Consider the following 26,487-nt stretch of genomic DNA (forward strand, 5'->3'; position numbering starts at 1 on the left):
ATTTGTAGTTTGAAATGTTACGAGCATCGTTGCTTTCTACAATGCGATGTGATATGCCCGTGACATTGATGATAGTGGCAATGATGACGACAATGACAAAGTGTGACCATGTGGGCTTCAGCCCTCTGAGGTTTCATACAAAAGCATGTGAATGATTCAATCTATATAGAGAGTAGGTTGCCCTAGCCGCCTTGGTTCCTAATACAGTCTTTGGGAATTTCGATTTTGTGAAGTTTTGACTGGGACAGCCAGTGTTCAATGTGGTCTTGATGTGCTTTTGATGTGTTGAGTGTACAGTGATACAGAGTGCGGGTGTAAAGAGATGAAAACATGAAGGAAGGCTTCCAGAAGGCTTCCAAAGAGCGACAAAAAAGGCATTAAGAGACAGTTGAAAGCGGTGATGAGATGAGTAAAGGGTGAAGCAAAACAATGACGAATATATCGACAGATGAAGTGAACCATATCCCCCCATATCCCCGGCCAAGAGCCAGCTCTTCGAGGTGTCGAGTATCGCTCGAGTGGCAGTTCAGCGGTTCAGTGACGGCTCTTGAAAAGCCCCTACTTCATACGCTTGGCTCTGCTATCCTGTCCTCCCGATGGACGCTTGGAGCCGCTGGGGCTACGGGCACTTGAGTGTCGGGCGTGCGTAATGATCTTGCGCAGCTTCCCAATGTATGTGGCTGGTGCACCGTAACCAAGTTGGCCGAGTGTGTCGATGATACCGTTGATCTCAGCCGTGAAGGGGAAGAGGTGCTCAGACGGGATATCATTCAAGGTTCCAGTGATAAAATCACGGTCTTTGTCACCAAGCAGGACAGAGTAGAGGTTTCGTCGGGCCCTGACCTCCCGGGGAACGTTGTCGTTGCGGTTGATTACCTCTTGGATCATGTGGATCAGCAGAGTGATGATTCCGTAGTATTCTGCATTGGTGTAGGGGTGGTCTTTATTCAAGACGATGGACTTGATCTGCCTGTCAACATCCGAAAGGTGTGCAGCACACCACTGGGCATCCTTGAATCTGCCGTGAGAAGGTCGATCAGGTGCCAACCTAAAAGCGTCGAATTTGGCGATTGCAGTCTCCATGCGCCACTGCAGCTTCTTTAGAGGGCTTCTGAGAAGTTCGTCATACTTCAGAGATGACCTGAAGTACTGGAAGAAGGAGTCGTTTCGAAGCAGCATGCGGAAGATGGTGCCTTCCAAATCCCTTGCCTTGATGACTCTCTTGCCTTTGGTAGGATTGGCGAAGAGATCAGGGCGGTACTCGTCAACTGGAGAAGCATCGAGAGAAGCCATCATATCCCTTATGGCTTGGACTCGATGGGGATTGGTACGGTTGTCATCTTCGGTGTCCACCGGCTCTTGTGAGTGCAGAGCTTCCGCCATCATATCGGCGTGAAACTCGTTAATCCTGTCGTAAAGACTCCCTAGCTCGCTAGGATAGCCCCCCTTCGTCAAAGTGAGCGGTGTTCTCTGTGTCGGGACCAGTTGGTTCGTGATCTGATCAAACAGCCAGAGCATATGGCGGCACGGGCGTTGGGTCCGGGCATGCTCCTCACAATTGCAAGGAGGAAAGTCGCATTTGGTCCCTGGCTGGATGGCCCGGACAGAATGCTGCACAAGTTCGGCAACTTGAAAGACGATGAAGCCCTCTTCTCGTGCTACGCATTCCTGCAGGATGCATTTGGGAGGGTCGTGAAACATGATTGAGGCGACCTCAGCCTGCGTGCCTTCGTCCAGTTCATCGAGAGAATAGGTGAGCCTTGAGGGAAAGGTGCAAATGCCACTCGCATTGCAGCCGAGTTCCTCTGAATCAGGTTCGGACGCTGCAGGCGAGTCGTCGGGCTCTTGCATGCGGCTCCGGCTTCGGGTCGTGGGCGGCATACTCTCGATGGAAAGCTGACTGAAGCGTTCGGTTGGCAATGGTGGAGTCATGAGGAAGTAATGCTTGATGCTCGATGTCTCGGATAGAAGTCTGTCTGGCCGATATGGGTGGGCACACAAAGTGCTATATATATATATATATCCGCAAGATGGGAGCAGCATACTGGGCAGATGTTATAGGGAGACCCCTGATATCATGGGAATGGAGTGCAAAGACCGGACCACAGGACCACTTGGTGCATGTTGGCTTAAAGGGGGGCATGCATATTCTGCAAGAACCAATCTCGACGATGCCTCGGATGCCGCTATGACTCTTGATGGAGAAAGAGAAGGGCATTGCAAATGCCTGCCTGCATCGACCAGACGCATCTTGGCCGACTAACAGAGACTTCGCAGTCCCGCGTGCACCACCGGAGAAGAGCGAAGAGCCAATGAGTCAACCCGAGGGTTGTATTCTGGCGGTAGCTGTTGAGGGCATGTTTAGTGAGGTTGCGATGATGGAGTCAGGAGTAATAGTCGAGCTCCGGTGTTGGCGACCCGGCTAAGTGACGACGTTGAAGCCGAATTTCCCTTTGGAGCATGTCGAGCTTCAGCCCTGCAGCAGCCCTGCAGCCTTGGGTCTTGCTGCATCGCCCTGCGCCCTCGCCATGGCGATGCTGATTGGCGGGTAAGCGACTAAACGCGGCATTCCTACTGGGTTTCTGCTGGAACCCTCCCATTTCTGCCTTGCTGAGGCCTCGAATGAGCAGTATAAAGGCCGTGGGCCACGCTGGATGCGGCCTACTTTTGGCTGGGAGCAGGCAGTTGTCGCTCGTTGCGTCTGAAGGGCCGTCGTTTTTCGGCCCCCCAAGCCACTGGCCTGGCCGCATAAGAGGCCGACCTACCCCATTTGGCGCGGCCCATAAAGTGACCGGGCGAGGCTTTTACTCCCTTTCTATCCCATTCTCAGGACGCTCGTGGCATGACGAGAGAGTTGGAGTAACACATGTTGGAGCCCTCCAAGAATGAGAGCGAGGACCATGGCAGGCAACGGTTTTCCGAGATTGCAGTCACGGTGTTGTGTTGTGTCGGCTTTGTACTACTACAGAGAGGGATCAAAATATCTTAGGCAGGTTCATTCATTAGGTACCTAAGTACATACCTAATGTACTTTGGTGTCTAGCACCCACCAGCCAATCCACCCCGCTTCGGTACTTCAGCTCAGGCGTGGTTTCTCTGCCCGGCTTTTGTACCGCCCTGATAAAAATAGCCGTACCTTTAAGATGTAGACTAACGGCCGTGTCACCGACCACTACCACTTCCACCACCTGAACCATTAAAATGTTAGAAACTGTTGGTCCAAACCCCAACTACTCTCTCACTCGTCGCGGCTAGTCGTCGAACAAGCGCGATAGGACGACATAGGATGACTTCACATCAATCGCCCGCATACTCATTCTTCTCACCTCTTGCCAAAATCCCCATCTGCTACCACCATTAATGCTGTTCTCATGACACTATTCTATTGTTTCTTCATTCCATTCTAAGATATGCAATGGGCTACGGTTGCTCCTCCTACAGGACGAAAAGCAACCCAACCCGTCTGAAGTGTACATCTATATGTCCGTGATAGCCGACCCAGGGCGACCACGTAGCAGCCACACTATACACCTTCTCTCCCCAGCCCGGAACAGGCTCCATCTGAGGTTTCGGCCCGGCCCTGCTGTTGCCTTTTTCCTGTTGTGTCCTGCTCACATGTGCCTGCCTCCCTGCCTCCCTCCCTGGATGGCTTTCTATGACATCTTCTACCCACACGTGTATCTGCTGGTCCTCGGCGATCCTTGCCGCCACTCAAAGTCTGTGCCATGGTTGCTGCGTGAGGCTGAGCCCTGGTCATCTTCTGCTTCTCCAATCAGGAACCTGAAGAGTTGGCTTTCCTCAACATCCTCGTCGTTCTGGAAATAGTGGATAGGCAGAACAGCTCGATGAAGAGGGTCTCGCTGAAACCTCCAAGGGAGCGTATAACTCCTATGCACCTCTTGTGGGCCAGGCTCCCGCTGGCAACCCCCTCCGAACGGGATCCTGCAACTAATAAGACAGCAGAAGAGAGGGACAGCTAGGCATATGTGCCTCTCGACCTCCTGACTCTTGCAGATTGTTGATAACGAGATGAACCAAGTTCGCCAACAACCCCGTCCGCTCCCGACCAGCCAAGAACGCTCGTTTCCGATTGGCTATACAGCGAGGTCGACATGCCGATGCATCATGGGGTTCGGTCTTACACTTGACGTTTGATTTGCTATCAAACCATTGGGCATGTTATTGTTTAAGCGCCTGTGACTACGTCAATTACATATGTTGGGCCGTGACTCCCGGGATAGACACCGAACTTCTGATGGTTGCGCCAAAGGCCATAGAAGGAAGGGTGGTGAACGATCTAGATTCATGCCGGGAGATTATCAAAGACTCGGGGTTTATCTGGCGTCATCACCGGCCATGCACAGGCATGCATGATGTGGAAATACCAACTACATTACCCTGGGGTCGTCAAACACAGCAGTCCAGGCAGGCGATGTCGGGGACTGCACCAACAACTCCGAGCTGTAAAGCTGAGTCAAGCGGTCAGAGTTCCAACAACGTTATGCCATGTTTTTGGCCCCCGAAGCGGCCACCTGACAGATAGTCTTGTTTGTCTGAAATATGGGACGGATGGCCATCTGGCCAGGCCCCAGGCTTGGGACCCCAGGATCCGGCCAGGGCGGCCACCCTCATAGGACTTCTCCACGCCAAGGCGGACTCAACTATAGACACTTTTAATCGTAACAGATAAATAGTCAGTCACTAGTCGTGTAGGAGGAAATCTAAATTAAGCTCCCAGGGGTGGCTCAGCTATGCAGAAGACACTTACTCGGTTGGCTTGCTTGAGTATAGTACTCCAACATATCCGAAGCCGTACGCAGCTACGAGGTAGGCGGATTCCTAGCCGCCCTTTTGAAATAGTGGTCTGACTGCGCCGGATGTCATATTGACCTTTGGACACATGTAGATTGCCCATTGGGGGCTCAGCGACTGAATTGTCAAGCCGAAACGGATAAAGCCCAGCAAGAGAGGGGAAAGAGACTGCAGAGCATAAGTGAGTATGGTGTAGAAGGTCAATATGGCATTGAAAATTGGGAAGGTTGTCTTACCCGCGAGATTCGTGGTTGAACCTCCTCCTTTGGGGCGGCTTTAACAGGACTCACAAGAAGCACATACTGAGACAGCTACTCATCTCGCAATCTACTGCCATTCGTTCCACAACACGCGCTGGACGTGAGGGCCCGCAGCATGTGGAAGAAGTGATCATATACTGTGTTCAAACGAGACTGCCTACAATGGGATATGCTTCAGGAGAGGCTCTTCAGCATGTGAATCGCGTGTACTTTCTGCGCCACCTCTGAGAAAAGTGAGGGAAGTTGGATAAACTGTGAGCAGAAGGCATGCACTCTGGTCTCGTCGAGACACAGAACACGTAGAAGGTGTGTTATGTGTCCCGAAAATGAGCCTGCGTGTTCACATAAAGCAAAGAAAGCCATCATGTAAACCCAAACCGTCGATACAAGAGCCCGACAGAACTGGCGCTTGTTGTTGCTGCTTGTCAGCCCAGCTTGATCGTATTGGTTAATGGCACTGGTGGTAGATAAGGTAACAAGATCTTCGGAATTTAAGGTGTAGCGACATAAAATAAAACTATTTTACACTGGCAATAAATTGCCATCGTTCAGTTGAGCCGTTGTTCTCAGCAGCACAGCTTCTCTCGAAGTCGTTCCAGCTCGGCCAAGACCTCTCGGACGGTAGGACGGTCATAGTAGTTGTCCTTCCACGTACCGCCCGCCTTCTCTCTTGATCTCAGCGCGATGAAGTCCTCTGCAACCTGCAGCTCGTCCTCCCAAAACGCGCGGGCGGCGGCCCGAACTCCGTCATGAGTCTGTTCCGTCGCAGGCTGGTTGCGGAGAACCAGAATACTTCCCTGTCGCTGTACCATGCGACTGAGGGTTTCCCGCCGGCCCCGAGTACAGCGGTCGATCAGGTCTCGCAACTCTGGAGGTGTCCGCTGGTATTCGGGGAACTCCAAATCGGACTCTAGCCGGTACGACTGCCATATGGCGGCTTTCTGTGGGCCGCTAACGCCTTCGAAGATGCACCAGAGCACTCTGCCCAGCATGTAGACCTCTGCAGCTTCCTGTTCAATTGGGCTGAGACAAACCCATGAGAGATTGTACCCATCCTCGGGGTTTGTGTATTGATCGTCCTCGAGGCGTGCGTAGTTGGGCACCAACTCACTCAAGATGTCCAAATACTTTTCCCGCACATCTTCCGCGATGCGCTCCTCGACGGCCACAAGACGGACATACTCGACCGAGTTCACTTCTGGGGCGGCAAACTCGCACCACACCCCTCGCTGCTCGAAATCAACCATGATGATATCATCATTCGCCGAAAGAACAACATTGTCAAGCCGGAGATCGGGATAGTATGTGCCAGTCGTGTCTCGTAGATGCTTGATGGCCGTGGTCAGCTGTATGGACCACTTGAATTGTTTGGCAGCATGCAGTTGGTCGTGGATGCGGGCCTGTGGTAAGATGTCCCGAAGACTACCCTTGGGCTGGTACACTGTGGTGAAGCCGGCAATCGCTTTCTTCGCCCCGAAATGGCAGGTCTTCTTAACAATGTGGACTGGCCGTGGGATCACATTGGAGTGTGGCGGTGTTGTACTCAATATCTTCAGTTCGTGATAGAGGTACTTGGCACCGCTTGTGAGAGCCTTGAAGATGTAGAGCTGTCCTTGGATACGAGCGAGGCATACGCTATCATGGAGTACCTTGACCACGTCCACATCGAAGAAGTCGACTTCGTCCGGGAACCTAAACTCTTGCCCCCATATCGCCGCCAGCTGCGGCACGCTCAGCAGTTGACGTTCCAGATAGTGGTTGGGACCGATCTTGACATGGATCTGGCGGATGTCCAGTGACAGGTTTTCGAATACCAGGCGGGTGCCGAACGGCGTTCTTCGGTAGAAATCCGCAAAGGTCTCGATGTCCTCGAACTCTGTGGCGACCCACAGGTGTAAGGTTCGGATTATGTGCCTGGTGATTGCGAGCCGTGACAGTCTCTCCGAGTCTTTCGTATGGAAGGCCAGGTTGAGGTCAAGCTGATGGCGGAGCAGAGGTGGCTGGCTCTCGGGGATGAAGACGTCCATCCGAATGGGAGGAATCGGAGCGATGAACAGCGGGATGGCGTAATACTGGGTCCCCAGGCCAGCGCAGCCGTCGATTCGCCAGAGGACATCCTTTGGGTAATCGAGACTATCTATCCGATTGCACGGGTTCAGGAGGGAGTTGGCCCACGTAAGCTCAGCTGGATCATGACCGCTGTCGAGAGCCCCATCCTCAAGCTCCGGTGAGAAGGCCGCGGTTGGATGTACAACCTCTTGGATGGCCTTGGGGGTCAAATCCATGTCGAAGTGCTAATAACCCATGCACTGCACTGATATGACTTCGTGTCACGCTGGAGAGGTAGGCTCACTCAAGATAAAGTAGGCAGATGATGTTAGCCAAGTGGTTTGTACTTTGGATCAACGTGATCATGAGCCTTGACCTCGGTCTGCTGCAACCCAACTGCGGGTGAGATTATTTTTGCTTGGGGACGCCCCAGAAAAAGGAAGCAGCATTCCCACTTGTGCCTCGCGATTGACCTGCTGCTGCTGCTGCTGCTGCTGCTGCTTGCTGCTACTCGAAGCCAGCACACCCCAAGGTAAGTCCGTCCCGCTGTGCGATGTGAGAGCAAAAGCAGGCAGTCTGCCGCAGTAACGGAGGATGCCAATCAATCTGATTTTGGCAGGCGGACGGCTGGTCACAGAAGGTTCGAGGCGTACGATATGCAGGCAAGAACCGAGTACGGAGCATGCGTGCTTGCTATGCCTGTTTCTGCTTGCTCGATGCGACGATGGCGTGAATGGCAAGATGGCACTTCTCGTTGCTCACCGGTGGAGGCCCCGCTTTTTGGTCGGTTGTCGACGGAAAGAAGGGCCTGGAGAAAAAGAACATTTTCGGCAAGAGCAAGGGGCAGCAAGCAGCAAGGGGAGGACAACATCGGGCACATGAGCAAACAAGCAACACGGGGAGGCAATCTTTGATTTCCAAGACAAATCGGAAGGCGACGCGTAGAGTATGCCGTTTCGAAACCCACGCGCATTGGTGGAGCCTTCCTCTCACCGATATGCAAGCCACTGTGTTTGCTACAAAAGCATTTCGAGAGCTGACCGGTTGATTGGCTGATTGGACGAAATATGGAAAGGAAGAAAAAGGAAAGACAAGAAAAAGAAACGCCACCCAGATGATGGTGAGCAGAATGAGAACAGCATGGGGAACAGCATCGCCCCAAAGCACTGCAGCACTAAGCGACACCACGCAGTGGGTTCCGCCCTTTCCGTGGAGTATGTAGATATCATAATCTCGAACCGCCATGCTTCCCCTGTGCCCTGATTCTGATTGATCAATGCAGCAAGTCACGCCCAGCCCACATCACATTGATGATGTATGTAACTGCACATTCATACATTAGTGCATACCTCACACATCCATATACACAAAGTCGAGCATGCCTACGCACGTATCCTACTTCGCGAGTAGGCCAGGTACGTAAGCGGCAGGCACTCGGCTCGACCAGGCCAGAGCTTCACCAAGTTGACGTTGCCTGATTGATTGTTTGCTGGCATCTCGTGTGTTCGTCGTCTGATGCGCATTTAGGCAAGGCCGAACAACGGAACAAGCGAGTGGTGTAGCATCGTGGATGACTACATCTACCCCTTCAACGTCTCCCAGCTGATTGTGTCTCTCTGGCTGAGCGAACAGCCTTAGAGGGTTGACGAGGTCGTATAGGGGGCCATTGGCTTCGTGCTCTGGCTACATCGGTCGACGATCATCGTAGGTAAGGTGTTTGCTTTTGTCTCGGCGCGGCCATCCGAGGGAAGCTTTTCTGCTGATGGCCCAGGCAGCGGGTGCCTTCTCTCAAGCTGGACATTGGCACGATTGCCTCAGCTGCGAGGACGCCGTGACATACCCGTCGTCTGGGGTGCGTGATTGATCGTATTGTTGTCGCATGGTCTCGCACCCCGTTTCCTCCTATCAATGACCCATCATTGATGTGTCGTGTCCGTGTAGTGCCGTCCAGATCCCCCGACGATGTGGCATTGCATTACGACGCTGCGGAGTCTGCGGAGAACGGATGAGAAGGACCATCTCTCCTCTCCCTTTTCGTCTCTGGTGAAATCATCAGTTCAAGTTCGGTCCGTACGTAGAAGAAGGGAATCGATCGGTTCGTCCTTCCAAGAGATCCAGTAAACATATAACACTTATGGACCATCCTTAAGTGTTCGGGACGTCCTGCACTACCGCGAGTTGCCATGTAATTCCCACGTCATTGAACACTCCAGCGTACTGCGGTGAACCCCTGTCCAGCAACCTGTGCGGGCTTATTCAGTTGCTAGCTGTCCTACGTACCTTGTCTGTCGGGCTATCCAACATCCAGCCGTACATGCGTTAGTTGACGTGCCCGATAACTGAGGGGGTATGTGAGTGAGAGTGGAGCAGATTGCTGCAACTACGGGAATGCGCAGCGCTGCCTCCCCAAAGCCCGGCAGGAGGTTGGCAGCCGAACCTGCGTACACTCGACAGCGGTTGATGGACTAACGCTCCTGGAGACGCGAGGCAGTGTATGTACTTACATATGTATCAGGTCGTACTTGATGTGGCCGATAGATCCAGTGTGGGGGGTTAAAGCGAGCAGGCCAAGCACACGTATGCGAGTATCAGGTATAGAGCGGGCACATCCATGACGGTAGGTGGGGGTCGGACAGAACCCGGGCCTCAATATCAACACCACGGGCTTATTGGAGTGGAAGCAAGCTGCACAGCGTAGTGTGCTTGAGGAGATTCAATTACCGAGTTCCGAGCTCGGGGGTGGGAGGAATGCATTTGGTCTCCTGGGGACAAAGATACCGGAGGCCTTTGAGGCACCGTGGACACAACAGGCTGAACAGAAGCAGACTCCTCCTCCTCAAGACCTCCAACATGCCGTTTCCAAGGCTGCTGCTCCCCACTGTTGGCAGTCTTAGTCAGCTCCCGATGAACACCTCCTGCCAGACGTGGTTCGCGAACACCTGTGTCAAGTGTTCTGGCTGCGAAGATGCAGCCATCCGGAGCGCTGAGGTTGATGATGCAAGGCATGCAGCTTTTGAGGTTCTTCTCGCATACGTGCCCGCATGTAGATGTAGTCTGTGACCCTTAGAGCTGCACCCACACCGGTTTCCTGAGGCGTCCAAAATCTGACAGTCTCCCGCCGTATAGGCAGGCTGGCACATGGCGAGAGCGATACGCCCATTCTCGCGAATGGACGGGGCTCGATGCTGTGGCTAGCCGACCTCCAACTCCTGTCCTCGTGATGCTAAGTATGCTGTCCCCCATCTCACAGCTCGGTTTGACGAAACCGGTCAAGTCGGGCGTACGTAAGTTTATCGTCATGATTCTGTCATTCCATTCCGGGTCTCCTGGCCACCAGCACAACGGTGGGCCTCGGAGCCCGCTGTTCTAAGCACTAGCTTACGGCTTGCCATCTTGACAGCGTTCCAGGTCGAGAGGCCAGTGACATCCCCGGCTAAGGCGGGCGGGCTTTGAAATGTGCACATCGGGATTCCGAACGGTAGTTATTCATTGCACCGGTCTGAGGGCGATGTCCACTTGTCAGCAATCTGCCGCGGAGGAATTTCTCATTGCATTACACATGTATGTAGGCCAGACTGAAGGAAATTAAGATCGATGAATGCTTATGTTCTGTCTGATACCAGGCGGCGGTGTGTGGGGCCCCCATTCTCGCTCTCGGGCTAACTGTGGATTCGGTGAATGGGGGCAGCTGCCCGGAATGTTCCAAGCTGCTTCTAGCCTTACACATGTCTGGGACTCAACTTAGCAAATCCGCGGTCTCGAACCTTGCCGAGTCTAATTGTACGACGATTCAACATACGCTAGACACCTGAGCTCCCAGCTTCAATACCAGGATTTGTGTATGCTCAGCGCATACATCAAGTCTCACCGAGCCCCCAATGCTGGCTTGCGTCGCTGCGGTGGCGGCGACCTGTCACACCAGGCCCCCCCAGATTCGACTTTGCATACAAATCTGACATGGACCACCGGCGAAATCCCCGTACCGGCCATGCCCTTTCAGAGAGTATGCCCACGATACTCTTGGGTCGCAGCGCTCGACGTTGGTTGATGATACGGCCCTGCAGTAGCTGTCTGCATGCTTTCCCGTTGCCATGCTGCGTGAACGTAGATGAACAGATATGGACAAATTATTCCGGCGCGGCCGCCAGGCACCAATGATGAACAACAGCAGAGTTCGATAGCGGAGAAGCAATCTGGCCAACTCGCGTGAGTGGTTGGGTCATCCTCCGAGGAAGCAAGGGGAAGATAGCGAATCATACGCCGTACGGATCAGAACCCTTCAGCACGTATCGGTGGGCGGTGGATAATCTCGATCTTCTGACTGGGCTTCTCACGTGCGTCCGGCTGCCAGCTCCGTCTGACCACAGGACCGGCCCCATCGGGCGAGCCCAAAGGCAGGTTCAGGTTTGCCCAACGCTGCGGATATTTTTATTTGTGGTAAGTAGCACCCACTCCACCAGCACCGGGGCCTAGTGATGTTCTTTTTCTACTTTTGGTTTCCTTTATATAATATAGCCTGAACTACAATATACATACCTACCTACCCAGGCCACGGACAACTCAATATCAAAACATGGAGGATAGATAGAAAATATACAACTCGAGAGCCAAAGCGAGGTCCACGAAGGGTATTTCTACCGTAGTAGTAACCATTTCAGAATGTGGCTTCTTTGGTGGGGGAACATCGTATCGAATTTGCATCGTGCTTCGTCGGATTCGTCAACCAGGCTTGGGGGTGGAAGCTAATCACGAACCAGAGCAACAAGGGTCTCCTCACGTAAGGTGATTCGGTAAGATCGCCCATGTGGGTTTCCTTGTCTGGGGCACAAAATGTTCGGTGCAGTTTGACCGGCCACACGGGCCTCATCATGTCACTTGTCGCCTGGATCGTGCCAAGCCGTTGGATGGGGTGAATGAAACGTCAAGGTGGACGATAGTAATCATGATGCAGCCCATCATTCATGATGGCCTCTGACCGGCTTCTAGGTACCCATGCTCCCATGGCAGGAAGTATAACACGTGGCCCGCTGTTGGCGGCGACCGAGACTGGGGTTGGTTTCCGCCCCGCTTACCATGGAGACCCTGGAAGCGTCGGTCGTCTACTGGGTCGTCTCTATATGAGTTCCTTTGGTGGGTGCGGCGGGGTGGTTGGAAACCATCCTCTTGTCTTTGCTTTTCGCTCACCACCTACCTACCTGCCTGCCTGCCTGTCAATAATGCGCGACATGGTTCGGCGGGCCTTGCTGTTTCTTGTTCGTGCAAGGTCAGATGACAAGATTGTGTGATAAGCGCTCCGCCCGAAGGCCGGCCAGTATGCACAGCGAAAAGCAACGAGGGGGGAAAAGATATGTCTGTAGTATAACGGATTTAGCTAGCTGCAGTCTGCCGGCTCTCTTCTTTGGGCCTCTTCCATCATATTACACTGCTTGGCTGCTCGCTTGCCCAGACCTCCCACGTCTCCCCCATGCGTGCTCTTGCGATTGATTCAATTCGCGATGGCGATGGAATGGGGGGATGGGCAAAAGCACGATGTTTGGGGAGGATGATAGCACTGTCGCATTATAGGGCCGTTGGGTAGGCCTGGGATGCAGGGGGAGAAGGCACCTGATGTAGTCTAGTCTGTAAGCAGCCAGGAGCCTTGGGACGCTGGATGATGGGCAGATAACTGGCCCGTGTTCCAACAATGCATTGTCATGCTTCCTCTCTCCCTTTTTCTATTCCCACTCTCGCGCTTTATCCCTCTCCCCCTGTTGCACAAAGCTGACCCAGACAAGCACTATTCTCTTATTATTCCCTTATTATCCCTCTCACCGGTGAGCCGCCTTCTCCCAGGAACACTCCTCACCGAGTCTCTTGTCTCTGGCTCGAGGTCTTGCTTGTCTCCCCTCGAAAGTGGCCCCGTCGTGCCATTTGCTTCCCGATCGCGTCACTTTGCGCCGCTGACAGAGGTGACGGAGGGGATACACACAATACATTGGACAGCGACGCTCTTGGGATCTGCTGCTGCTAGCTTGGTCTCCCGCATTTCCTGCTTTGTCCCTCCACCGGGTCGGCGGTTCAGCCCCGTTCAATTGCTACATACTCCATTCCACACTCCAGTCCAGTCACTTTTACAGACTCCGCCATACGATACCAGTCCCTTCTGCTCGAACACCTCCTTCCCATACGTGCGCAGACGGGCAGACACACACACACACACACACTCTCTCTCTCTCTCACACTCACATATACACACACACACAAACCAGATACTACATACGCGCCTCCTATTGACCATTCTGGTCTCTACTTTCCACGCTAACCCCGGAAACGCCCGTTCAGGGACTTTTTATCTTTTTTCTTTTCTGGCCTTCCCGCCCGGGCAAGCAGTGGCAGTTGTGAGACCACAGGGGGTTCGAAATCCACAGTCCGGTCAACGGATTTCATTGTGCCTTTTCTTTTCTTTTCTTTTCCGTTTTTGCCTTCTCTGGTAGCTGACCCCACCCCCTCTCGCCGAGGCGGGTGAGGCGCACACACCAGAGCTACCTGGATATAGGTATATTGCTATTGTGACTTTGGTGTCGGTGCTGTGCTGGTCCCTGGCTGCGGTTCCCATGTATTGTCGTTCGGTACGCTACCGGTACGGTACACACATCGATGAGGGATCGCCCCAATGCATGGCCCCTACGTCTCCCTTCTTGTCCAACACACCCTTTAATTATCAGATACAATGGTAAGGTTCCTTTTCCCTTTCCTCCCCCCTCCGGTCCTTGCCCGGCCAGCCCTTGGCGGAGAGGCGGCTTATTGCATATCCGATGTTGTGTGTACAGTGGATTGATTTGCATATAGAATAGTTATAATCCTAGAAAGCGCCGGTACAGCGGCCATGAGGGCGCCCCTGCGGTGCTAGTGTCCCAGGACCCTCATGCATTTACTTCTGCATCTACCGCTCAGTCGCCTCGGGCAAGCCTCTCCCATCAGGATTTACAAATACTCGGCCAAGCCGCCCACATCCTCCAGTGCCCAGTTTCCCAGCTCTTGGATCTTGACACCAGGAACCCTTCCCGGTTCACCACGTCGTCCTCTTCACCATCGTATCCAGAACAGAAAAGGTTACGGCTCAGCACCGACTTACAACCAATACCTGCACAAGAGATGCCGTCCTCGTCATCTGAGACATCCCACCACCGGCCTCCCGTAAACCCGCCGGGTTCGGCCCGCCGTGATGGGTTCTCGCTTGGCGTCAGTGGCTCGCGGCTGGCCCACTACTTTGCCGGCATCTCAGTCTGTCCTCCGTGCTCGACGTGTGAGCCCGAAGGTATGCCCTTCCCAGCACTATCTGCGTGACTTAATCCAGAGACTAAAAGCAATGTGAAGGCTACTCTGGAATACCTGCCAGTTCCCAGTACCACGACGATGAGAGGAGCCCGCCCTTGTTAAGCGAGAAATCCCCACCGTCGTCCCAAGCATGGACTATCCCTCCAAGACAATCGAATGCGTACCCGTATGATGAAGCAAATCCTGCACACTTGATGTCTAACTACCCCACACTTCAACCAACACAACCGACCAGTGTTCAACCCAGCACTCGTAGAGAGGGGATGGTATACCCAGTGAAATCGTCGCTGGAGGATTTCCCAGTCCCAGCCTCAGCCCCAGCCCCAGCCCCAGCCGTGCTGGCTTCTAGTCAGGAGAATACTGCGCCAGACAGAGGGGACGCGCAGTACCCGTCTACTTCGCGATTCGAACGTCACGAAAGTGATGCGTCCCAGTATCCCTCCAGCACCAGCCTGTCTTCTCCAGTCGACGAGAAGAGCTTCCCGCGTCCCGAATCGCACAGCGTAAGCATAATGACGTCTTACCAGAAGGCCCCAGTGTCCAAGAGAGGGCCATTTAAAAACAACGAAGTTCGGGAGCAGACGGCTGAGACGAGACGTATCGGGTCTTGCATCCGCTGCAGGATGCAGCGCATCCGTGTAAGTCCACATTGTCTCGCTAGATCTTTTCGACATGTCTTAGGTACCACGACCCCGGCTTGCTAATGGAAGACTGCAGTGTGAAACAAACCCCGTTGACAAGCAGGGCACATGCCTAACATGCGCCAAAGTATCGAACGCCAAGGTCTCGCGCTTGCCATGCCTGCGTTACAAGATCACTGACGTGCGGCTTTTCAAACCTGGCCAGATCAAAGGGCACGAATGGACAAGACGCTGGCAAGAGGGCGTGGCCGATGACATTTCTAACTGGGCTTCCTTTGAGACCAGGAATGTCGGCGTCACTGAGGGATACACTCATCAGCCCGTGGTACTTCGTGTGCGCCAGTTCGTCCCACAGGAAGGAGACTCGCTGGAAAGAACATGGGTATACGACGGAGTCAGGCGAAGTGTGAGGATACCCGCCTTTGCCATTGTCAACCTCGAGGAGGCCAGGAACGCATACGAAGATCACCTGACGCGCAGTGTCAAGGACTTCTGTCGCAGCGTCGTCTCCAGCAAGCACAAACTCATATGGGGAACATACGCCGCAGCACTGAAGGCCGCCATGGCGGAAGAAACCGATGAGAAGCAGAAAACACTGCTCCGCAAGGCTCTTCGCCTGTGGATGGCGATTCGAATGACAACCAAGTCCACATATATCGTCGGGCAAGAGACGCTGGGAATGGACCGCGACATCATGGACGAGACCAGTCCGTTGCGAGGACAGATCCCGCTTCCGCCCGTCATGGGCGCTCAAATCGAGCTCATCCTCATCCACCAGATCCAGAACAAGTTGCGGAGAGAGATGCTGGACGAGCTTCAAGGTATCCTCCAAGCCAACAACCACATAACCTGGTTTACGGCATACCTGGTTACCTTCATCTTCCTGCACAACGTCTCTCTTCTCTGCCAGCATGATGCTGCCTATGCTCGAAAGCATGGTATCAAGGTACGTTGGGCATGTCTGTCACCCAGGAGCAAGTAACGGAAGAAATTGCTGGAGGTGCTGCAGAAATGAACGAGTAGCTGACGCGGACCCCCAAGGCTCGCTTCGCCCGAGAGAACACCGTCAGAGAGTATTTAACAGGTACGTGAACAAGAACCTTGGCATGGCCTTGCCTTACAATGGAGCCACGGCATCATAGCTGACTCTCGACTTCCATGACGAACAGGGGCCAATATCCTTCTGGCGTACTTCCACTACTGCAACAAAGGTAATCTTGGTCTGCAGGTACCCAAGCTATTGGTCAACACTAACGATAGCCAGGAATGTATCCTTTTTCCGCAGAGTGCAAGGACCAGGATCTGAGAACGTTGGCGCAGCTCGATCCCGTGAAGATCAAGTTTGTTAACGTGACGAGGAATATCGTCAAAGATCAAGGTAGGTTCTCCGCCAGGCCCTGCGTGGTGGGCGGGGGGCCTCGATCCGCTGCGAATGAAGACTGATGCGTGGAACAGAGAAGCACTGGGACGATGTCCGCCAACGTGAGGACTACGAGGATGACTTCTACTTCATCAGCCAGCTATATGAAGAAAACTGGGCACCTCGAACCCTGATCTGATTTGCTGACTCTGGCTGGCTGGGGTGGGGGCCGACGGGGATGGCAAATGTAACTCAGGAAGAGACCCGAACCACTAAGGAACTGACATGCGCCGGGACGGGTGCCGCAAGATGCCGGGTGCATTAGGCTGTAAGATGCTAGCTTTTCTAGCTCTTGTGCCGCCGCACGACGACAAAGACACCTGCAGAGTGGATGGAGAGGAAAAGTGGAAGCAACCTAGCCTAGGGGCGGATGGGCAAAAGAGAAAACCCGGACAGGGGCGGGCAGCGGGTGGAAGGGAAAACCAAATCAATTGCGTCCGTATCCGGAGAGCAGTACCACTGGACGACCTGACATGATTCGTGGATTCGATAGCTGTTTACCAATCTTGACATTAAAATGGTAGCGAGATACCCGTTGAATATGCGTAGCCACTGATCCGACCCGTGAAAGAAAGGAAGAAAGATGCCCGAATGTTATGCGATGCGACGCGCTGAGCTGTAGTCTACGGCAGCCCCGGTACAGATGGGGAGCAGAAAGTGGTATGGATAGTCGCCGGGTGCGTATGTATACCCACCCATGGTTGCGCACGCGGTACAGCATCCGGTGTCCAGGGTGCAAACAAGGATGGGGGGCGATGAGTTGACACAACCTACCAGGTAGTAGGGAAATGCACAAAGCTCGCGACGCAGATGCAGACGGAACCAGACCAGATACTGTATGCTGGGTCGCAGTCGTCCGAACCTACTCCTAGAGGCAGATCGAATCCATCAACTTGACGTCAGGCACACCAAGTCAGTGTAGCGTTGGTACGTCGCGGGCCGGGCCTTGGTGTGCCGTCGATTGTGGACTTACAGTACAACGTCCGAGCCCAGGTAAGGGGGTTAGGGTAATCTCCAGATGTCACACCAACCCCAGATGAAGGTGAAATGATAGGTAGATGGTCGGCTCAATTCTTCAACAAATTTTTATATGTACATGCATCAATCATCGTATGTTGGTATGCTATCCTCATTCGGTACTTGGAATACTGTATAATAGTCTTTTGCCTTTCTCTTTTTTCTTCTTCTCTTCTTTTGTCTTCCTTCCCCTCCCTCCCCTGCTCACCTATACTTATATATTTATTCTAAGGTGGAAATCTGCATCGGCAAGAAAAGTGGCTGGCTGGCGGCGGGTATATGGAGGGAGCACGCACCGTACCGTGTCAACTCGTCAAGGATTTTTCTTGGTTGCACATGCCATGCCGCCCGTCGATCGATGCCGCCTATACCAAGCTGTCCATTACAGCACACCTTTTCATACCTCCGATGAGCCTACCTACCGATATTATAATACGTGTACTAATCATACAACATGCTAAGGTAGCTGTACTTTTGCTCTAACTACCAATTGTATCCCACAAGCAGCAGGTATCCTATTGACATATCGAGCCAATGCATCCTCGTACATCAAATCAACTCGACTCGATACATTATCACTTGACCGGTGGACAGGCAGGAGGAGGAGCGGGGTTTCTCTTTTCTTCGCCCAGTACTCGCCCTCCACCTAAATGTTCCTCAATTTCATCCCCGTCCATCAACTTTTTTTTTTTTTTTTTCGGGTTAAGATTGTTTCAAACAACACACGCGTACGAGGGCGGCAGACGACACCGTCGCAAGTGCTCATCTTAATTGGTTTCTTTTGGGGCGGAGCTTCTAGATTTTCACTTGTTTCCTTTGTTTATTCCAACGAATTGATTGATGAATGATGCATGTCCGATACCTGCACCTGCACCTGCATGCCATTATACTTTGCCCCGAGTCCACCTTTGTGCCTACATGTACACACATGATGCATACATACCTTGTACGGACAGGTCAGGTTACCCAATGTAGGCATTCATACATTTTTCCAACCCGAAAAAAATAATATGGCATCGTCGACGAGATCCCGTGGCTTAGTGGCATCGTGCTGTCGGGACGCACAAAGAGCGGAATGGGATGCGGTAGGCTACTTGCATTGGATACATGTAACTATCGACGCTGCTTTCGCTAAAGCTGTCTCTCACCTTTCACGAAAAGAAAAGCAAAGTTTCGATATACTCACTATGTACCTCATGTAATCCAGTTGATGGACTCTTTGACCCATGCCCTTGCCCATGCATGCCCTTGCCTTTGCCTAAAAATGCTCTTGCCTTCCATCTTGCCATCGAATTGTAGTGAGCCTCCCTGCCTGCATGTACAAAACACAATTACTGATGTACTTGCCCTACTTGCCTGGTCAATTGATTGTTTGATTGATCTCTAGTGGCACCTGTGGACCTGAACCTGGTCCCTGGCAGGACTATCGATTGCTGAACGACCCCACCACTGCCCATTCGACCCCATTTCCCTGCTACGATTCTTCATTGGAAGTCAACATGAAGGAAGCCACGCTGCTTGGATACCTATGTACCTACCTACATCAAATCCCCATCTTCATATTCCTGCACGCGAGTAATAGGAGCCCTACCTGTATAGCTAGAGCAGCAAGTGCCGCACAGCAAAAAAAAAAATATACAGTGTGCCTAGTGCCGGCAATACCTGCGGGATACAACCCCTACAAGTTCCATTCACCAAGCAAAGGTCCTTGCCATCCGTTCTCCAGTGCCGTCATCTGTCTCTGCTCAAGGACCCTGCCCTCGTCGAAGTTGACGAGGCTCCTTCCTCCTACTGTGGCCCCCAGTGGGATCGCTGCGGCTCCTTCTCTACCTTCGTAAACTAGGCGTCTGATGGTTTCCTGGCAACATTGATGAAGCCAGTGCCTACCTAAAGATATAGCCTTCCTTCAGACCACCTGCATGGAGAGACATACAGTACGCCCGAGTATCTGGCCGTCGGCACAGAATGAAAGCGACAGCTTGGCGAACCATGGTATTGTGATTTCTACTTTTAACCTGCCTACCCTCGCTCAGGCCTACGTTGTTGCCCTCGAAGTAGGACAGGCTCTTCACTTGTTGCATGCCTTGGGTACGCAGCTTCTTCCGTCTCGAAGACTCGGATGAGGACATTGCGGGCGGGAGCCCTGGTTGCCGCTGGTAGAACTATGTATATCGTCATTTTGTATTACCGTAGCCCAGGCTTCTGACGTCCTGATGCGCTCCTTCTCCCATCACCATCCTCCTCCTCATCGGGTTCCAGTAGCAATTCCTGCATTGTTTGACCGGCTGCTGTCCTCTCGGTGCTGTGCAACGAGGCAGGTACATAGCCGAACCTACGAACGACCTAGGTGGGTGGGGACCAAGTACACGTGCTTCCCGGCTGTCGACATTTCTATAACATCGCCGTGTAAGTCCAGAAGGAAGTCGCAATCACGGATGGCAAACGCCTCGAGCAGTAGCGAGTAGACCGCTTCCGCTGCTGTCTACTTTGCTTATTTATGAGACTTGCGGGTAGGCCTTTTCTCGGACCTTCTTCCTCGACTGTAATGTTCTTTAAAGTGTCTGCTTTTTCCCTTTGACTTGACCCGCCCTTGGTTCATCCAACTTCTTCGCAAGTTTCCAACCTTCAACGTCACCAGATCTGCAAACTGCAACATTGTTGGCTTCTATTGCCGTGGACACTCTTGATCAAGATCCAACATCACCCCTACACACTGTTGTTTCTGTCCTGCGAGACATCATTGACCCCATCCCCGTCTTCATTCTCAAGCAGAACAGGTCTTTCTTGACGTGAACGAAGCCATGGAGTATCACATCGCCAACGGCCCCGTTGCTGTATCTCAGCTGGCTCAGAATGCACAGCTGCCCACTGCATGTGGTCACAGCGGACTGTCTGAAGAGCCTTTGGGCTTGCCCTCTGGCTACCCATCCACCCTGGACAGCAAGCTCGCTTGGAAGGGTTCTGATTTCCAGAACGACGATTCGTACATCTGCCATCTGACCGACGAGGACATTGCTGAGGTCAAATCCACCTTGGAGAACTTCAAGGGTAAGTCAACATCACGTGCCGTTCTCAGGCAACACATATCCTAACGCATCTCTCCAGCACTGGAACTCGACGGCGACCTGGTCAATGTTGAGAACTTCCCCCTTCCCACTCTGGCCCCCAAGCTTGCTGGGATTGGCCACGAGTTGCACAATGGCAAGGGCTTCTCTGTCATCAGAGGCATCAGCCCCAAGGACTTCTCGGTCGAAGAGCTCACCATGGTTTGGCTTGGAATTCAAGCACATATCGTTGACCAGCGTGGCCGTCAAGACCACAAGGGCAACATGCTAGGTAAGGCTCCCCGATATTTCGGGGGTCGGTTGCACGCTGACATGATCTCAGTTCACATCATTGCCGACAACTCTTCAGCGGATATGCTCGGTCATCACCGTCATTCGACCTCGGCCATCGTAAGCACACTAAGCATGCCCCAGGTTTACAGACATCATAGCTGATATTGTTCCTTTTATAGAGTTTCCACAATGAAGAAGCCGGCGACTGCGTTGGCTGGCTGACAAGAAGCACTTCGGCCTCGGGTGGTAGATGCATCATCTCATCCGCGTACCACGTCTACAACGTGCTTGCAGCTTACCGCCCAGACATGATCCGAACGCTGGCCAAATCGGACTGGCCTTTTGCCATGTATGACTTGAACCAACCACCCATTGGTGGATTTTGACTGACTTGCTCGCAGCCCGAAGTTTCAATGCCGACCGGTTATCTTCTACCACAACTCCAAGCTGATCATGAACTTTGGTCGCACCCCCTTGCTTGGAAATGCCACCCACCCCCGGCCTTCGAGTTTGCCGCAAGTAAATGACCGTCAGCGTGAAGCACTCGATGCCATCGAAGCCATTGCACGGGCTACGCAGCTTGAGATCACGACACAAGCGGGTGACATGCACTTCATCAACAACATGGCAGTGTTGCATCGCCGCGAAGGCTTCGTCAATGGTCAGGCGGGCAGAGAGAAGCGACACTTGGTTCGCATGAGACTCCGCAGCTCCGCTCTTGGCTGGGATATTCCAGAGGACCTCCGAGGCGACTGGCATGATGCATTCGAGAGCACGGCCACGAAGGCATGGCACCTCGAGCCAATGCCTGGAGATGCCTTCCCGCTCCGCAAATACACCAACTAGGGCCGTCCCCTAGTCAATCTACACACGACGAGTTTGCTCCAATATGCTTTAATCCATGAGCACACGGTTGAGAGCACAGGAAGATAAAAGTTTGTTTGGCGTTCGGGTCTGTAACCATGCATTCATTAATGCACGAAGATGAGGCGAGATACGGAAAATTGTTTAAGGCTGCATTGCCGGCCTGGTGTATGCAGGTTGCACTGCATCGTTCCGCAACGACGATCACTGCGATGGTTCATTATGGGTTCGTTTGCAATGCTATTATCGGAGAATTGGCGCGCAGTGCAGGGTTCTGCTTCTTTTCTTTGACCTTCTACTTTCATATCTCCTACATTCCTGTCTTCCTTCCCCCTCTATGTCCTTCATAAAGGCATGTATTTTTAGGCCCGTTGGTGGGTGGTACTGTACGGTCCGCAGTGACTTTTATCTACACTCCTTAAGGGACAATGGAATACGGCTTTATTTCTTGCACGCAGAAGTGTAGGCTTCGACAATGCAATTTGTGGGCTTTTGTCTTACTTCATGATAGCCTCTTCGGATCTGGCTTGCACCCAGATCTGACTTTACGGGTTGAAGACGAGAGATGTGTGTGCGCAGTGGCTCGCTTCACCCCGGAATCCAGGTCTGCTAGGGCGAGCCGTACAGCGTCTGGGCCAGGCTGAGGGCGTGATTGGACCTAGCTATGATCTCTGACTGCCACGGTAGGCGGGTGCTACTCCCAAAGTAGATAGCCGGTTTGCGCGCGGCGACCTGCAACCGACGGCACGTATGCTGTGCTGTCCATCGGTTCAGAGCGTGGCGCTCTGTAGGAGATACAAAGCCAATCTCGTACGATGGCATCGATCATGTGTGTGCTACGTAGCAGTTTCTGGCCTTGTCGGCGACACCTTCACATCCTGCATGTTTCTTCATAGAGGTCGTGGTAGAAAGTGGATACCCGGGGGACAAATTCTAGCTTGGCTCAAGCCAAGAACTCCCAGCATTGAGCCCAGCATAAGCCACGTCCCCGCGATTCCGCGAACCCATCGATAGGCGTTGGGTATAAGAAGCTTGGAAGGTATCGAGTATGTAGGTCAGGGACAAGTATCCACTTGTCGAGCAGAACCGGCCAGGCCAACCCCGGTTCCGCGGCATTGAATATTTTCTTTCCCCTCAGTGCTCTCAGTATTGCCTACAGGGGTCTAGACGTGTCAATGTGACATGTCTACTTACCGATGGATATCTTTGCTCCAGCAGCCTATGAGCTATCCGAGACACAAAACCAGTCATCCAGGACGTTACACGCTAGCCATCTGCAACTGCAAGGCGAAGAAAATCTCAGACTCGCAAATCCCACCGCCGGTTACATTTTGCTGAACATGCTGGCTGTAGCGGAACCTGCCCTACTGCAAGCTCCCACCGACGACGACGACCCAGCTCCCTAAGGAACCTTGGCGAGAGAACCACCCAGATTTTCTGAGAAGAAGAAATGCTGGTTCTCCCTTGGAAAGCGCGCTCTCGATGCCTCACCGGTGACGTCGTTGGCAGGACTGGTCTGTGGTGCTGCAAGTTTCCATCGATGGCCGGCCATAAGAATTACGGTGCTCATGCAGCTTCGTCGTCTTCCCTCGTTAGACCGCCACACAACACATATTGGCCGGTCAAGCAACTGGCGGACCACCACAGACGTAATGCCCCAGGTAATCTTGGCTCCGAAACACAGGACTTCTGCGTGACTTGGCCGTGATTCGCGTCTAACCCAAGCTGCGTCTGTAGCTACACTACATAACATGGGCCACTTTCACCGGCTGCCGGCCACACGGATACGAGGGTTCGCACATGATTGTATTCCTGCGTTCTGGTAACCTGCTTGGGCATGTTTCCGGCTCTCGCTGTTCATGCATAAGTCTTGCTCCAAGATAGAGATCTTCATCTGAGGGCCGGAGATTTGCCTCTCACGTCAGACCTCTAATTGGACTGTGTTTCCTTTTGGGCATTTGCCGTGAAAGGGCAACCCCATGGCTTCCGCGTGCTGTGTTATGAAGGCCAGCGAGTCGAGACCTATCCCCGCCCTCCTCTTCTCTGCTCTCCTCTTCTCTCCTGGTTCCTTTCTGGCCGGTCTGGCGTGGTTGGCTGGCACGGAATGCGAATTTGCCACCTTCTTCTTTCTCTTCCTCTTCCCCTTCCCCTTTCTCTTCACCTCCAATCTCTCCCTCGTCCTGATGGGCCACGGCATTCCCGTTTCACCGACTTGTCGCGAATCCGCAGACTTGCTTTTCGAACGCCGCTATGTACAAAGTTCTGTCACCCGAGATGTCAGATTCGTCTGCTCCGTGCGCTAGAATCCAACAACCTGGTCGGCGGCATTGGTTGTCTCGTACCCGGGAAGCATCCCTGGCGCATCCGAACATGTTCTGGTGCTTTGACCTGTCATCGATCTGGAATTCTTCACCCAAGCCACCGCATGTAGGCGGGGAGGGCTAGTGCCTCGTAAGCCAATCATCGTCAGATCCGCCCGTCGCTGCTCGAGTGACACAAAACCGCCCAAGGACGCTCATTGGGTCGAAGCAGCTTTGACACCTCGATCCAGAGAGCCCCAAAAATGATGAGTTCCCTCAACAACACCAACACGGCTGAAGAGGCCACGAGCCGCATGCATGACGTTTCCATGACAAAAAAGAACTTCACCCTTGGGCGTTCTGCTCGTTCGCATAGGAGAGAGCGAGCTAGAAAGAAGGACAGTCGGCACGCGCAAGAGAGATCGAACCAATCCTCGAGCCCGAGTCCGCCACATTGCTCACCCGTGCATCACTGACGGCTGACTACACCCTTGATTTGCGACAGAGATCAATACAATAAATACATGCTATCTCCACCAGCCACTCACAGAGCCTCCGTTTCTCGTCCTCTTCTCGTCCCCGGTCGTCGTGTATTGTCGGCAGCTAGCCGATCATGCCTGCCTGCCTGCATGGCAAGCATGGTGTAACGAATGCAATGCATGTCTAGTCTCGTCTCTCCACGAGATCTCGCACCTTGCAGCAAGTAGAGCAGCCCTCCGACAGCCCAAGCGAGTTCCGATGCCGGGGGGGGGTCTGGTGTCACACAGTGATGCGAGGTGCGCAGGGCACCGTCCTCTCACGCCGCCGCCTGCTTTTATTTGCTTTCTTGCTTGGCTATCGAACCATCATCTGCAGATTATCGATCCTCTGGGTACTATTGATCCTCTCCAGAGTTCTGGACCTCGTAACACCCCATCACCCATCCATTGATATATCCAGACAGTTCTCTCCATCCATCCATAAGCGATTGGAATCACGGGCCTAGAAGCAACCCGTAGGGAAGGCACCTCGAAAAACGTATACAGCATGCACAAAATGACGGTGTGACTAAACGGTCTGGGGACGGACTGATTGAAGACCGAGCGCGTCTAACCCTGACAATGTCCTTTCGGTCAAGCATCGGAGCAGCATCTTCGACGTGGTCGGAGTAAACGGTATAAGCCGTCCACTCATAAATAGGACGGCTCTCTTAGATCGGAAAGAGGAATGCCAGGGGGGGTAGGAAGTGCATCTGCAGGTAAGGTCCTCGTCATAATCGGGTTGCGGTCGGGGATCGCCGCTTGTTTTCCGCGGTTCGATCCTTGAATTAAGTGAGCCGATATGTATTGGGAAAACATCTCGTTACACATGGACACCGCCCTAAGCCTCTCTTTGAGGCTATCCGTTGATCATTATGATTTCAGGTTGACGGCGACGTGTTCCGTCTCAGGCTAATCGGGGGCGGATCGTCCAGTGGCAGCCAAGGGAACACGGGGCTGGCTATAGCAGACCGACGAGATTGATATTTGGACGCACTCTCTGTCGATACTTGGCCCGAAGGTAACGGATGGGTACCCTCGACCTGGAGGCGCACTGTGGAAAGCTAGCTGATCGTTTTCATCCGAGTCAAAGTCGTCGGGCGATCGTCTGCCCACCAGAGGCGAAGAAGCCATGCCGTGCTGTCGTGCTCTGATGGTTTGATGTGCCGACTGCTAGTTCCCTTTCGAGATGCCGGTTGCTTCCAACTAATGGTCCAGGCAGGTCATGGGAATTCTCGACTCGGTGGATGACTTCGAGATGGGAGATGAACAGAGGCAGACACGGCTCTGAGAGAAAGAAAGGGGTAGCCTCTTCCCATCAGCAAAGAGGCATAGGGCTCTCTTTAGGAGTAATGAGCTCACCGTACCCGCGCCCTCGGTTCGCAGTGAACCAGGCTGAGAAGACGAGAAGATACCGGATACCAGTTAGTGGAAAGAAAATGCAAACTCCTGTTTAGAAATGTCCTACTCAGATAACATACACATAGAGGGCCCGTGTCGTGCTAGTACTTTTACGGTCGCAATAACTCCCGTTTCCCATTCCGGCCTTAGAGCCCGACCAAGTAGTAGCCACCACGGAGGCCCTATATTTGCAAATACGGACTAACGATGGCCTGAGAACGCACCGTGATCATCCCTGTGAAGACAGCTTAAGGGGTACACACATTGGTGAAGCCAGCTTCTCCTCTGGCAACGTCTGTGCAAACACGCGACTGTCTGCTCGGATACTGCTCCAACATGTCTTGATGTATCCTCGAGGTTGACGGAGAACATGTGGCTTATGGGTTGGCTACCTGAGCCAAGATTGGACTCCCAGCGTGCTCTGTTTGCGATCAAGGAATCCCCACAACTACGAGCCATGGAGTCCTTTATCGGGCGCAACAGTACTGCGGGTGATGAAAGGGGGGAGGTTTCCCTCTGCAATGTGTTTATGGAGGAGCCTGCGGCAAAG

At 53.1% G+C, this 26,487-nt stretch overlaps 5 protein-coding genes across 5 annotated transcripts; 3 read left to right on the forward strand and 2 right to left on the reverse strand.

Annotated features, from left to right (window-relative positions):
• Positions 1–558: 558 nt before the first annotated feature.
• PG985_015170 (uncharacterized protein) lies at positions 559–1,881 on the reverse strand (the record flags this gene model as incomplete). Its single annotated transcript, XM_066834936.1, has 1 exon — positions 559–1,881. The coding sequence occupies one exon, from the start codon at positions 1,879–1,881 to the stop codon at positions 559–561; it is 1,323 nt and encodes a 440-aa protein (XP_066676139.1).
• Positions 1,882–5,638: 3,757 nt separating this feature from the next.
• PG985_015171 (uncharacterized protein) lies at positions 5,639–7,357 on the reverse strand (the record flags this gene model as incomplete). The annotated part of the gene is made up of 1 exon (XM_066834937.1): positions 5,639–7,357. The coding sequence occupies one exon, from the start codon at positions 7,355–7,357 to the stop codon at positions 5,639–5,641; it is 1,719 nt and encodes a 572-aa protein (XP_066676140.1).
• A 6,397-nt stretch (positions 7,358–13,754) lies between these two features.
• PG985_015172 (uncharacterized protein) lies at positions 13,755–16,638 on the forward strand (the record flags this gene model as incomplete). The annotated part of the gene is made up of 8 exons (XM_066834938.1): positions 13,755–13,833; positions 13,950–14,418; positions 14,478–15,076; positions 15,156–16,025; positions 16,121–16,163; positions 16,249–16,290; positions 16,344–16,457; positions 16,535–16,638. The coding sequence occupies exons 1-8, from the start codon at positions 13,831–13,833 to the stop codon at positions 16,636–16,638; spliced, it is 2,244 nt and encodes a 747-aa protein (XP_066676141.1). The 5' UTR covers positions 13,755–13,830.
• A 3,679-nt stretch (positions 16,639–20,317) lies between these two features.
• On the forward strand, positions 20,318–21,700 carry PG985_015173 (uncharacterized protein; the record flags this gene model as incomplete). The annotated part of the gene is made up of 5 exons (XM_066834939.1): positions 20,318–20,564; positions 20,622–20,852; positions 20,904–20,971; positions 21,034–21,203; positions 21,256–21,700. The coding sequence occupies 5 exons, from the start codon at positions 20,318–20,320 to the stop codon at positions 21,698–21,700; spliced, it is 1,161 nt and encodes a 386-aa protein (XP_066676142.1).
• A 2,018-nt stretch (positions 21,701–23,718) lies between these two features.
• PG985_015174 (uncharacterized protein) lies at positions 23,719–24,021 on the forward strand (the record flags this gene model as incomplete). Its single annotated transcript, XM_066834940.1, has 1 exon — positions 23,719–24,021. The coding sequence occupies one exon, from the start codon at positions 23,719–23,721 to the stop codon at positions 24,019–24,021; it is 303 nt and encodes a 100-aa protein (XP_066676143.1).
• Positions 24,022–26,487: the final 2,466 nt, after the last annotated feature.

The sequence above is a fragment of the Apiospora marii genome, assembly GCF_038362585.1.
Source record: "Apiospora marii strain CBS 49790 chromosome Unknown utg000013l_segment0_segment0, whole genome shotgun sequence".
NCBI lineage: Eukaryota > Fungi > Ascomycota > Sordariomycetes > Amphisphaeriales > Apiosporaceae > Apiospora > Apiospora marii.